Source organism: Schistocerca gregaria, chromosome 2 (genome assembly GCF_023897955.1).
Source record: "Schistocerca gregaria isolate iqSchGreg1 chromosome 2, iqSchGreg1.2, whole genome shotgun sequence".
Lineage (NCBI taxonomy): Eukaryota > Metazoa > Arthropoda > Insecta > Orthoptera > Acrididae > Schistocerca > Schistocerca gregaria.
In genome coordinates, this window is record NC_064921.1 from 478,935,283 (window position 1) to 478,949,133 (window position 13,851).

The 13,851-nt window shown below is 37.5% G+C and overlaps 2 protein-coding genes across 2 annotated transcripts in view; one reads left to right on the top strand and one right to left on the bottom strand.

Annotated features, from left to right (window-relative positions):
• The window catches only part of LOC126327153 (BTB/POZ domain-containing protein KCTD5), a 66,704-nt gene extending 62,543 nt beyond the window's left edge, over positions 1–4,161 (bottom strand). The window contains exons 1-3 of the mRNA XM_049995827.1: positions 3,885–4,161; positions 3,694–3,802; positions 1,253–1,440 (exon numbers count right to left, since the gene is read on the bottom strand). Coding sequence (XP_049851784.1) covers positions 1,253–1,440; positions 3,694–3,802; positions 3,885–4,073 — 486 coding nt within the window. The 5' untranslated portion in view covers positions 4,074–4,161. The remainder of the gene's footprint in view (positions 1–1,252; positions 1,441–3,693; positions 3,803–3,884) is intronic.
• A 116-nt stretch (positions 4,162–4,277) lies between these two features.
• The window catches only part of LOC126327169 (glucose-induced degradation protein 4 homolog), a 91,600-nt gene continuing 82,026 nt past the window's right edge, over positions 4,278–13,851 (top strand). Inside the window, exon 1 of the mRNA XM_049995828.1 lies at positions 4,278–4,470. Coding sequence (XP_049851785.1) covers positions 4,324–4,470 — 147 coding nt within the window. The 5' untranslated portion in view covers positions 4,278–4,323. The remainder of the gene's footprint in view (positions 4,471–13,851) is intronic.

Sequence of the window (13,851 nt, forward strand, 5' to 3'; positions counted from 1 at the left end):
GTTCCTTCTCTTTCACAGTTTCTAGAATGATATTTAGCAATATGACTGGGATTGTTGCACTTCTAGCATTCAATTATGTGTTTTTTGTGACTTTATTTAGATATAATACCGATTCTTCATTTCCATTTGCGTCTTCAGATTTGACATCTTCGAATAGTTTTACTTTAACACAATCTCCAGTGATACATGTGCCACTGTTTTAAAGTGCCATAATCATTGGAAGACAATGATCAAGCAATGCAGAAAGAAATAAAGTTCCCCTGCACTCTTCACTGACAAGGAACTTCATTTCATTTAACTTAAATTCGGTCATTACAATTTGATCACAACAGCTGTTTACTGACTTTCATTTATCTTATGGGTTGTGATTAATGTTCTAAACAAGCTAACTCCTATGTGAGGGTCCAGAGTCTTCAAATGCTTTTTTAGGGCTGTCCAAACTTGGGCTGCTGTATTTGTATCCATTATAGGAAAATAATTTATCTCGTACATAAAGAATACAATATGGGAATGTGCTTTTCTGTATCTTTCCTTCCAAGAAACATCCAGTACCACTAGATGTGATTAACAGTTTTCTCTATCATCCCAAAGTTTTTCATGGAAAATTTACACATTAAATAATTTTCTCATCCGATCAAAGTTTCAACTACTGGGAGTCCAGCTGAGGCTGTATCATTCCCTTTTAGACTCGAACATATATAAAATAAATAGTCTGCACACTAGAATGATCAACTGACAAAAATAAAAAACTGATCAGTGCACACATAACTTATGAACACACTCCACATTTCTAAGCACAATTTCTATTATTGACATTTACAAAATATTGCTTTCACACCTGGTCCTTGGCCCGCAGCCTTTTGTTGAATATTTTAAATATAATTATGGTGAACACTTTGTAAAAAGAATGTTTTATTTAACAAAAATCAGTATGTGAACTAATATGAAGATGCACACACAAGCACATAACAACCACAAAGTAACATTAACAACAAGGAGTAAGGAGTAAGCTGTCAATATCAATTTACATGACCTAACAGTTAGCAACTACAGAAAGTGACTGAACATAAAAAATAGAAAAGATAGTTTCAGTTAGCTGACAGATAAACCAAACAAAAGGTGAAGATGGTTGGTTGGTTTGTGGGGGTTAAAGGGACCAGACTGCTACGGTCATCGGTCCCTAACAGGCGAAGACTCTTAATATATGTATTAGGGCAAAAACATACAAAATAACACAAATATATAATTTTACCTGCTCAAATTTCCATCCATCCGACATCGTCGATACCATCTGTGTGAGTTCGTCCTCATGACACTGAAGAACTCTGTACACATGTTTCTTAGAATCTCGAAGCGGTCTACTATCTCTATGACAAATCCGGTCCTTAATTAGTCCAATGAGATCTGTTATGTTATAAAACTCTGCCTCTTCAAGAACACCTGAAAACCAGTTGATATGAAATACAAGAATCACAGAACAAATCAAATAGAAGGTTGCCATCACAATGCTGATGAGAAATGCTACACTTGAGTATTCCCCCATTACGGCAATTGTCACAGATTCCCAAACTCTTAATGCTGTTAATGTACACCATGTAAGAGGACATATTTTAACTAGGCCTAAGTACTAATAAAAGACATTTGCTGAAGCACAGAACATTGGGCAACATAAACAAATTTTAGCCACAGAAAAAACAAACTATCCCACATGAAGTTAAATTGTAATAGAATCTTCCCTGAACACTTAATAATAAAGAATCCCTGGACAAACTAGTTCTGTAAACCACACTTTCCTAGTTACTAAGTGTATCACTCCATTCTATACCATTATTCACAAATTAACATCTGTTATCAAACATTTCCACCTGTGTTATGCTGCATCCACAAAGTGTGTATTTACCATCTCCCTGCTGACTTAGGCATGCAATAAATGTTTATTTGACTTTGAAAACTTGTTTTTCCAAGCTCTGGCAAAGTTTTCATATATGACATCACTTGCCTCAAATATCCAACATAACATGAACAGCAGTTCCTCCTCTTTCTTGCAGAAAGTGTACTCCCATGTGCAGCAAATTAAGCTCTTTCTATTTTAACTCTTCAGATGTTTCCTTTGAATTACTCATGTGCTCCAGCATATAAACACTATGTTTGTTTTAACATGGTGTGTTAGCATACTAATCATTCTATCAAGCATTAGACACACATCATCATTTAGCTGAAAACTTTATATAACACCTCAATCAGCTTGCACATAAGTTCCTTACTCATATGGTAATCATTAGAGCAGACTTAAATCATCCAATGATGAATTGGGATAATTGTACTTTTGTTACTGGTGGACATGACAAGACATCCTGTGAAACCTTGCTCAATGCCTTCTCTGAAAACTACCTAGAACAGATAGTTCAGAACCTCACTCATGGTGGAAATATGTGACATATAATGGCAACAAACAGACCCGGCGTCTCTGAGGAAGATCACATCAAAACTGCTTATCAGTGACCATGAAGCAGTATCTGCAGCTCAGTGAACACCAAAATACAAAGTGCAACTAAATCAAGCAGAAAGATTTATATGTTCAACAAACTAGACACAGAAGCAGTAGTATCATGACTCACTGAGGAACTTTTAACTCAAGATAGGAACAAGTAAAGGAATTAGAGCTCAAGTTTAAAAGAACAGTTGACCATGCCTGACAATGTATGTACCCCGTAGAACAGTTCATGTTGGGGAGAGATCCTCTATGGTATACAGTCACTATAAAGATACTTATGTTCCTTTACAAAGGAAAACTCAGGAAAATTGCCCCAATTTAATTCTCATACCACTGAAAAGATGAGTGAAGTAAGTGTTAGTGTCAGTGGCGTTGAGAAACAACAGGAATCGTTGAAACTGAACAAACCTCATGACCCGATGGCATTGTTATCACAGTCTACAACCAATTTGAAGTTTAGTTCATCCCTCTGTTAATTATATCACAGATCCTTCAAACACGTAGCAGAAGTAGTTTTCAAGATGCACTATTTCTCAAATTCCAAAATGCATTCAACTTAATACCACACCCAAAGTTATTATTAAACAAAAAATCATCACATGAAATATGTGACCGGCTTGAAGATTTCTTGGTAGGGAGGATGCAACATCTTATCTTGGATGAAGAGTCACTGACAGGAGTAGAAGTAACATTGGGAATATCCTTGGGAAACGTGTTAGTTCCTTGGCTGTTCATGTAGTATATTAATTGTCTTATGGGCAACATTAATAGTAAATAGTAGTTATCAGCGCCCGTAAAAATCAATCTTTACTCAGTCCAATCTCGCCAATTACATAAATGATGACGAAGTGATGAGGGCAACATAAACACCCAGTTGCCAGGTGGAGAAAATCCCCAACCCAGCTGGGAAACAAACCCAGGACCCCGTGACCCAGAGGCAGCAATACTAGCCACTATACCACAAGCCGAAGACTCTAAAAAGGAAATTGCTTATAAATCACTCATGACAACCAGCCTAGTGTGGAAAAACAATACAATGAAAAATCAACTACATACAGAAGATACAAACCCAATGCCTTTCACAATGACAGCAACATTATCATAAAGTAGAAATATTCTCAGTACAACGTGATTCTGTCCTCCTCAAACGCGTGCTTAAAAAAAAATCTACGTAACAGTACTACATTTTGCACACTAACCTTCTTCAGCAAGGTCCTTATTGATGACTAGTTTTCCATGCCTTAAGTAATTAAGTATGGGACTAAAATACATCGGGTCTCTGTCAATTAAGTACGCTCCTGTTGCGTCCTGCAAACACATAGATTATTATTTCTAACTTAATAAATGAAACTATACATGGTACATATCAATGAAAACACACGACACTCACTCGATCTGATATGAGGTCTGAGTCTTCCTGACACAGCCGAAACAGAAAGGAATTAGGATCACGTGACAAAGTTGTCTTGGTAGTCAGGAAATATGTTCCGCCGACATTTAATCTCACCCACTGTTTATTTCCTACATTTGTTGAATTATTCTCTTCCTCATGTGTGTGTGTAACACACATGTCCGCCATGTTGCCTCCCCAGAATGCCCAATGTTTGACATAAATAAAAAATTAGATTTTCATGAAAGCAATGTCACAGGGATATCTTGATCATTTCTTTCTGTTTTTGTAAATGACTATCGAATTTTTTGTTATTCGTCTTTTCATTTCACTTCCCAGTTCAATTTCGCTTTTGGAATTTACGCTATGAGCGCCATCTTTCAACAGTTCGGCAGTCACTTTTCTGGCGGAATTGCGCAGATAATAGTTTTCGAGAAAAATGCCTGTGAAAGTTGATATTGTGCCTCCACCCCCAGCAAATTCGAAACAGCCAGGCGTTACGAGATCTCTACTATATAATGGATCTAAATTTCAAGGGCATCAGAAGTCAAAAGGCAATAGCTATGAAGTGGAAGTAGTTTTGCAGGTTAGTTTCTCCATAGTTGTCCGTTAGTATCCTGAGGTTCTTTCAGCAGTGTCCGCTATTTTATTTTTCAGTTAACGTGTTTGTAAATATTGTGAAAGCCGTACATTTCGCTACAGCTGTACTCGCTTATCTTCTGTCATGTGATGTTAGTAAACAAAGTGTACTATACTTCTACTGTTTACCACGTAGTGTGAAGCAGAGAGAGCAGTTCGGATAATCTCTTTTAGTGAGACCATTCTTATCACAAATAACCGAATTTAATAAATGTGAACACGCAGTGCCTTCAATATATGGGTCCCTTTAGCCAACCCTGTAGTGTCCTCCAAATTGGGATTCATATCAGTTGTATTATTGTTAATTTTGCTGTTATGGTGTTTCTGCTGTGATACATACATTCTGCTCACAGTGATACTCAGTTTCATCTATGCACATTGCCAGGAACATTTAGTAGCAGTTCTTGGTGAAAATGTATATTTTTGGGAACAGATGTTTGCAGTGTACATAGTCATTGTGTAGCATTCAGAATTCTAGTGATTTAAACTATGTTTAACTGCTGTAGAGTGGAATGCTCCTAATGTAGGTTAAAAGATATTTTGAGAACTATTGCAAAAGATAGCAGAAAGTAATTTGAATGCCCTTTTTTGGTATCACTAAAATGCAAAAGTGGTGTAAGTGACCTACTCATTGATTATACTGTGAGGTCAGCTTTGTGTTTGACAGTTGATTAAATGGAGTTGATGCACGCTGTAACCATTTAGTTAGTATCTGATGCTACTAGGTGTTTGTTGCTTCTGAAAATGATGCACCTGTGACAATGACAAGGGATAATACTGTCAGATGTCAGTTTTGCACAGTTATTACTCTGTTACTTTATTCATAGAGATAAGATCATGGCAATTTAGTGGTACTTGTTTGGTAGGCCTTTATAAATAATTGTATCTTTGGTTTTAGTGGAATTTGTATACAGTAGGATCATAGCAGACTTTTTAATTTTTGTTTGTAAACAGGAAGTCATTAACTTAATTGCGAGTAATTATTATTCATGTTGTTTTAGTTCTCCCCCCCCCCCCTCCTCGAACTTTCCAGATATCAAATTTCATTTGATTAATCTGATTCCTTATTTGATAATACAAAGACTTGTTGACTTCATTCTCTTTAGGGCATTTACTTCTTCTGAGATTATTAAGATGTAGGATTTAAATTAGTGATTTATTGAAGCTGGATGTTTTTCTGACAGCATTTTGCCATTGTTAGTCTTGGCATCATCATTGAGGTTTTGACAAAATCCTATAATCATTTGGTTCTTTTCATCTACCAACACTGGAGTTCTCAAGACACCATAATAAACATTCTGACTGATCCTGCCCAGCTTTCCTAAACTATTTTTAGTTTGCTGTAGCTCTTCGAAGAATCACTTAGGGGTGTGCCCGTTTGGTTTATCGATCTTTGCATTTTGCTAAAATATCAAACTTTTTTGCTAGCCAAACTTGTTGATACTAGATTTCTGTCCCATACTGATCTGCAGCATAGCTCGAGGTCCTGATTAGGTTGAAAGGTTACCTTTTAATTGTAACTTGAAGAACCAGTATCGCACACTTCAGTTTATCAACTATTTTTATCAAATCAATCTTATCTGATAATTAATGTCTCTGCTGGTGTCACTTAAATTTTTCATTCATATTTGAAATTGATTTGATGGTTTTATTCTCTTGTCTTGGAATCTTTTCATTATAATTCCTACAAAATTGCAGTTTACGGTCTGATTGAAGTCATTAGTTATTGACTCTGCAACATAGTTCCTTCAGCTGTACTTCACAGCTTCATACACTGAATGCCTACCCTTGCCATAATAAAGCATAATTTTACTTGCAGTCTTTGTGTACTTTGATGCAAATGTGTAATGTTATCTGGCACTGTGAAGCACACCATTTAAATGTTCATGGCCTGTATAATAAAACCACAGTTATCGATTGTTCGCAGCTTGCATGCAATTAATCCTAGTTGGAATCTTAGGGTAAATGGCAACTGAGTGGTTACTGCCAGTTCAGGTAAATCATCACATTAGCATGTAATCACACTATATGTCAGGTTATGAGCATAACTCTCTTAATTCATTAAATCCACTTTGAATGAAGCAAAAACTGACCGCTTTATCATATTGGAGTAATTTCCAGTTACTTTGGTGAGACATCACTGGACAGTGTGTCACATTTTTAATTTGTGGATTGCCTCCTTATTTCTCAAAAATGTTTATACCAAACAGTTCAACTCCTAGCCTCTTCCTGTTTTCTGAAAATTAAGCCAAGTCAGTAAGTACAAATCTTGCGGATAGTTTTCAGACTGCCAGCCAAATTATTACCACAGAAGTCATTAATTTTGCTGGAGTCGCTCGACTAGAACCAAAGCATTTTAATGACATTTCATCTTGATTGAATAGCAAACTAAAATAATTGTTTTGTAAAAATCCTGTGTGACAACTGCTGTCATTAGTAACCAATTATTGGAACCTTGTGTACGAGTTGGCATAAATGACCACCTTAATTAAATGATTATAATGTGGGCTTTAATAATATTAATTTGTCTTCCAAATACTGTGGGGTGGAATTCTTTATATTTTTAACATGGTTGTATTGGGAAATTGATATGTATGACTGTGCTGCTACATAAGATTACTACTTAATCAAGAAAGGAAATGGCAGAGAGTATTAGTTGATTATGGTGTCTAATGGGTAATGATCTTTGTCCAGGGCAGTGGTAAATGCTCCATATGACGATGACCAACAAATCTACTTAATCCCACAGGCTCTTGATTAATTTACCGAAGTTTTGTAGAGGTTCTTTGTCGGATTTTAGCTAGATAATGATTTGTTTTACAATGACACTTCACACACGAGGATAAAATTAAACTGTAAAAATAGCCCACACAAATAAGAGTTGATTCAGTGTGTTTCTCAAATGATGCTCGTGCTGTGGCCATACTCAGTACAATACATTCCCCTGTGTAAACTACAGCACATAAAATTCTTGATGCATTTAGAGCCACTTCTTGGCACTTATCTCGGGATCTCTGACAGTTGTTTAATGGTTTTCTGACTTTGCCTGCACAAGTGTCAAAGATTCACTCTTCTTTGCTGTAAGTCGACTTGATTCTAAAATCTTAAGTCTTTCACAAAATTTCGGCCGGCAAGTACAACTGGCAGAAAAAGGACGTTGAAGAGTGGCAATTTGGCAACACTGTCACCACATGTATGGTTATTACCTCCGTTTGCACACAGTAGTTGTCCTGTACAGTTGGTGCACTGGTTAGATTTTTGGGTTAGCATGCAGAAGGTTGAGAATTCAATCCTGCGAGGTGGTGCTGCTTCTAAATTTACAACACTTTGTAATGCTGAGCGTAACAAACAAGTTGTTAGACAAAGAAATACAGTTGAAACAAATGACCTGTAGTAGGACAGAATAACTATAGAAACAATACCAATTTTGAGATGCTAAAGATGATAGCGAAGTTCAATAACACACATGTACTTGTCATTTATGCCACATGTAATATGAGCGTTCAGCTGTCACACATTGGCAACCAGTGACAATAATAATGTTCATATTAATGGCAACATGATCTTCACAACAGTATACGTTGTCTTCAGAAAAACAGATGCTCAAAGCAACTTCCCTGCACGCCCAGACATTATGCAACCCACCAGATCACACACCTCTGGACCCTTCACAGAAACGCTGCATCCACAGTAACAAGAGCAGCATGAATACACACTACCAATTCTTCCCCATTCGTTGGTGGAGTAAAGTATACGAACTCCTTCGGGTGTCCCCAGCCCCACAGGAAGAAATCCAGAATCCAGGGGATTTAGGTCAGTTCAACGCAGTGGCCATATGTCTAAGCCTCCATGTGTGAGCTATTTCCCTGGAAATCTGTCCAAATACAGTGTGTGGTGGTTCACCATTATGTAGGAACCATATCTGCTGCCCAACATGTAGTGGAACATCTTCTAGCGCGTCAGGCAGATAGTAGGAGAGGAACGCATGATACCTTCAAGCAGCCAACCGGTCAGTCAACATGTAGGGACCTAAACGCCTTTCGCCCAATATTCTGGTGCAGACGATGATACCAAAGCGAACTTGTGGGTGACGTATGGGTTAACCTCACACCAATAGTGAGCATTGTGCAATATTGAAGACTCCCACACAAGTGAATTTTGCTTCATCCGACTATATTTCAGTGTTCGCGAAGTCATCATTGGCTTCCTGTCGTCGTTGGAAGCATTCACGGAATTGCATCTGCTGACGGCGATCAGCAGGATGCAGTTGTTGTGTGAAAGTATAATGGTAGGGGTGCAGCACGTTACCGACTGTTGCGAGACACGCAGCTGAATTTTCTTGGCGTATGACCTCCAGAATAGCTTCCTCAGTAGCTGGAGTACAGTGAGTCTGTGGGTGACCTCTGTCACATGATGGAAGGAGATAGCCTGACTTCCAAAGGTGCAGCTCAAGGTGATGAAACATACATTTATGTGGATGGCATTGATGAGGGTATCTGGCACCAAATTCACAAGCGGCAACACCAGCCCGCTTATAATATGCACCAAGGACCAGAAGCATATACACATATTCGTTTGTGTGTACCAAACTTCTGCCACAATAGTATAGAGGTTTACAATGAGAAAATAAGATATGTGTATTCATGTACATTGGAGTCTCACGGGCACGTTATTCCGCTCGCAACGAGTCTTGTCTAATGGAGAGCGCATACAGTATAAACATGCCGTCAGTCCTGCGCGACAGATATTGTTCTGCACGATTCATCCTGACACCACTAATTGTGAAATGTTCAGTTTCAAATTACACTGTTTCACTAACAGTAATCTCACCACTAATAGGGCTAACTCCCCTTTTAGTGTGATTAGTTGGTTCAGGACACAACTAAAGAAGCCTCGTACAAGTGCCGTCATGGTCAGGGACGACGCTTGAACTCTATGCCCGCCCATAATGGTGATGACACTGCTAGCCAACTGGAAAATGATTTAAATCCAAATAGAGGTGTTTTGCAGGATATGCTTCCTGCAACCACCCTAGAAGGAAAACAAAGACGGAGGATGAGATGGTCAGATGAAGTTAATAGACACCTCATGTTCTGTTATTACCAAGCAACAAACCTAGGAACCAACACAACTGGATACAGATCACAAGTATACACAACATTTATTACCAGATACCCAGAATTAAAAATTTTCACAGAACAATGACTAGCTGATTAGACCCATGTAATAATCAAAAATAACAGTATACCCCAGTCAGAATTAGAAAACATCAAACAACAAGTACAACAAATACTGGAACAAAATAATGTGCAATCAGAAGAAGAAGAAGAAAATACAGTAATGGGCTCAAACATCCCAGAGCAAACAAACAAAGAACAACACACATCAATTAAACAATCAGAGGAAAACGAAATCTTAAGACTGCCACCAGAACAAGTACAAATAGAACACAAAGTGACACACATGTTAGATATAGAAGAAAAATTTTAGCTGATATATGTAGAATACAAAGACACAAATACAGACATTAGACCATTCTTGCATAGACCGCCAAATAACCCACAAGTCGAAACAACAATAAAAACTATCAACACGATCATACACAACAAAATAAATGAAAACATAACTATGGAAGAGTTACAACTACTGGTTTATATAGGAGCACTCACTACACTAAATATACACACTAGGCAGAGATCAGAACCAACCAACACACAGAAGAAACCCACAAAACCAGCATGGCAACACAGGCTGCAGATCAGAATAGAAAAACTGAGAAAAGACATTGGACAGCTAACACAATTTATGACATCAAATGTCAGGGAAAAAAAACCGAAAAAGGTTAGGTAAAATCTCACAAGAAGAAGCGATAGAGCAATTAGATGAAAAGAAGCAAAAATTACAAGCATTGGCCAAACGACTTAGAAGATACAAAAAAAGTGAAAATAGAAGGAAACAAAAACAAACATTCAACACAAACCAAAAGAAATTTTACCAGACAATAGATAACACACACACATTAAAATAGACAATCCACCAAACATAACAGACATGGAACACTTCTGGAGCAACATATGGTCAAACCCGGTACAACATAACAGGCATGCACGGTGGATAGAAGCAGAAACAGACACATACGAGATGATATCACAAATGCCTGAAGTGATAATTTTGCAACATGAAGTCACCAAAGCAATTAATTCTACTCACAATTGGAAAGCCCCTGGAAAAGATAAAATAGCAAATTTCTAGCTAAAGAAGTTCACCTCAACACATTCACATCTAACTAAATTATTTGACAGTTACATTGCAGACCCATACACATTCCCTGATACACTTACACATGGAATAACTTACATGAAACCTAAAGATCTAGCAGACACAGCAAACCCAGCTAAATACCACCCCATAACATGCCTACCAACAATATACAAAATATTAACTTCAGCCATTACACAGAAATTAATGACATGAACAACACAGAACAAAATTGTAAATGAAGAACAAAAATCTGTTGCAAAGGAGCACGAGGATGTAAAGAGCAACTGATAATAGATGCAGAGGTGACATATCAAGCTAAAACTAAACAAAGGTCGCTACGCTATGCATACATTGATTACCGAAAAGCTTTTGATAGTGTACCCCACTCATGGTTCCTACAAATATTGGAAATATACAAAGTAGATCCTAAATTGGTACAGTTCCTAAACATAGGAATGAAAAATTGGAAAACCACACTTAATATCCAAACAAATTCAAATAATATCACATCACAGCCAATACAGATTAAGCGTGGAATATACCAAGGAGACTCATTAAGTCCTTTCTGGTTCTGCCTTGCTCTGAACCCACTATCCAACATGCTAAATAATACAAATTATGGATACAATATTACTGGAACATACCCACACAAAATCACACATTTGCTATACATGGATGATCTAAAACTACTGGCAGCAACAACTCGACCAATTACTAAAGATAACAGAAGTAAATATGGCTTTTGGAACAGACAAATGTAAGAAAAATAGCATAGTCAAGGGAAAACACACTAAACAAGATGATTACATATTGGATAACCACAGTGACTGCATAGAAGCGGTGGAAAAACAGATGCCTATAAATATGTAGGATACAGACAAAAAATAGGAGTAGATAATACAAATATTAAAGAAGAACTAAAAGAAAAATATAGACAAAGACTAACAAAAATACAGAATTGACAGCAAGAAACAAAACAAAAGCTATAAATACTTATGCTATACCAATATTGACCTACTCATTTGGAGTAGTGAAATGGAGTAACACAGACCTAGAAGCACTCAATACACTTACACGATCACAATGCCACAAATATAGAATACATCACATACATTCAGCAACAGAAAGATTCACATTAAGCAGAAAGGAAGGAGGAAGTGGATTTATCGACATAAAAAACCTATATTATGGACAGGTAGACAATTTAAGAAAATTCTTTCTAGCACGAGCAGAAACTAGCAAAATACACAAAGCAATCACTGATATAAATAAATCAGCTACACCACTGCAATTTCATAACCACTTCTACAACCCTTTAGATCACATAACATCAACAGATATGAAGAAAGTAAATTGGAAAAAGAAAACACTACATGGCAAACACCCGTATCATATAACACAGCCACACATCAATCAAGACGCATCCAACACATGGCTAAGAAAAGGCAATATGTACAGTGAGACGGAAGGGTTCATGATTGCAGTACAGGATCAAACAATAAACACCAGATATTACAGCAAGCATATTATTAAAGATCCCAATACCACAACAGATAAATGCAGACTTTGCAAACAACAAATAGAAACAGTAGATCATATCACAAGCAGATGTACAATACTAGCAAATACAGAATATCCCAGAAGACATGACAATGTAGCAAAAATAATACATCAACAGCTTGCCTTACAACATAAACTTATAAAACAACACGTTCCCACATACAAGTATGCACCACAAAATGTACTGGAGAATGATGAATACAAACTATACACCAACAGAACCATTATAACAGATAAAACACCACCACATAACAAACCTGACATCATACTCACCAATAAAAGGAAGAAATTAACACAACTAATCGAAATATCCATACCCAATACAACAAATATACAAAAGAAAACAGGAGAAAAAATTGAAAAATACATCCAACTGGCTGAGGAAGTCAAGGATATGTGGCATCAGGATAAAGTTGACATTATACCAATTATACTATCAACTACAGGAGTCATACCACACAATATCCACCAGTACATCAATCCAATACAGCTACCTCCAAACTTATATATACAACTACAGAAATCCGTAATTATTGATACATGTTCAATTACCCGAAAGTTCCTAAATGCAATATAACATATACCGTACAGTTAAAAGGAAGTCACGCTTGATCAAGGTCCGCGTCACTTTCTACTTCTGACCAGACATAAGTCTGAGATAAGAAAGAAATAATAATAATAATAAAATAAATAATAAAATGTACTGAGACAAACTAAACAGCATGCGGTTACCGGACTCAAGGTTGAAAGGCATAATTAGTGGGACCATGGTGATAACACAAATAGCAACTGAGTTTGGACATTATTCGCAAAGCACGTTGCTAGTCCTACTAGTAACATATGGCCCTAACTAAATCTAATAGACCTGAATGAGGCAAAGATAATAGTTGGTACTAATCTGTGGGACCTTGGAGGAGGGAACGAAGAAAATAGGTTTCTCATCTAGTAGATGAAGTGGTGCGAATAAATTCACACCCACGGCGTGGAAACGGCTTCCTTCAAAGCTGACCAATCTTCCGTTCCTATGCAAATGTGCACCAGCTGCAATCACTGTTGATTAACAGGCCAGATACTGTACTAAATTTACCAAATAAAAAAACATATGCCTCAACCCAAGACCACCCCCTCCAGGTCTGGGGGTTAGATTAGACCCGAGGTATTCCTGTCTTTCGTACGAGGCGACTAAACATAGTTTCACACGTTTTGGCCTTTATGTGTTGGTCCCCTGTAGGGTTTAAGCTCCATTCTTCAAAATTTTCCCGAAGAGCGAGCCAATTGGGGAACGGCACCTTACAAGGTGAGTCGTGTCCACTGTGCATTGAGATCTGCAGCCCACTTTCTCGTCGTTGCATTGCAGTCCTCTCCATTCTCTATCTCTTGGGTGAGGACATCTTCCTGGGTGCATTTTCCATGGACTTTTTTGCACCTGATATCTAGCACGGTAGCCAGTCCGTTGTGGTCAGGCCGTCCTGTACCCTATGGGTTGTAGCACCATGTCCACAGGGGT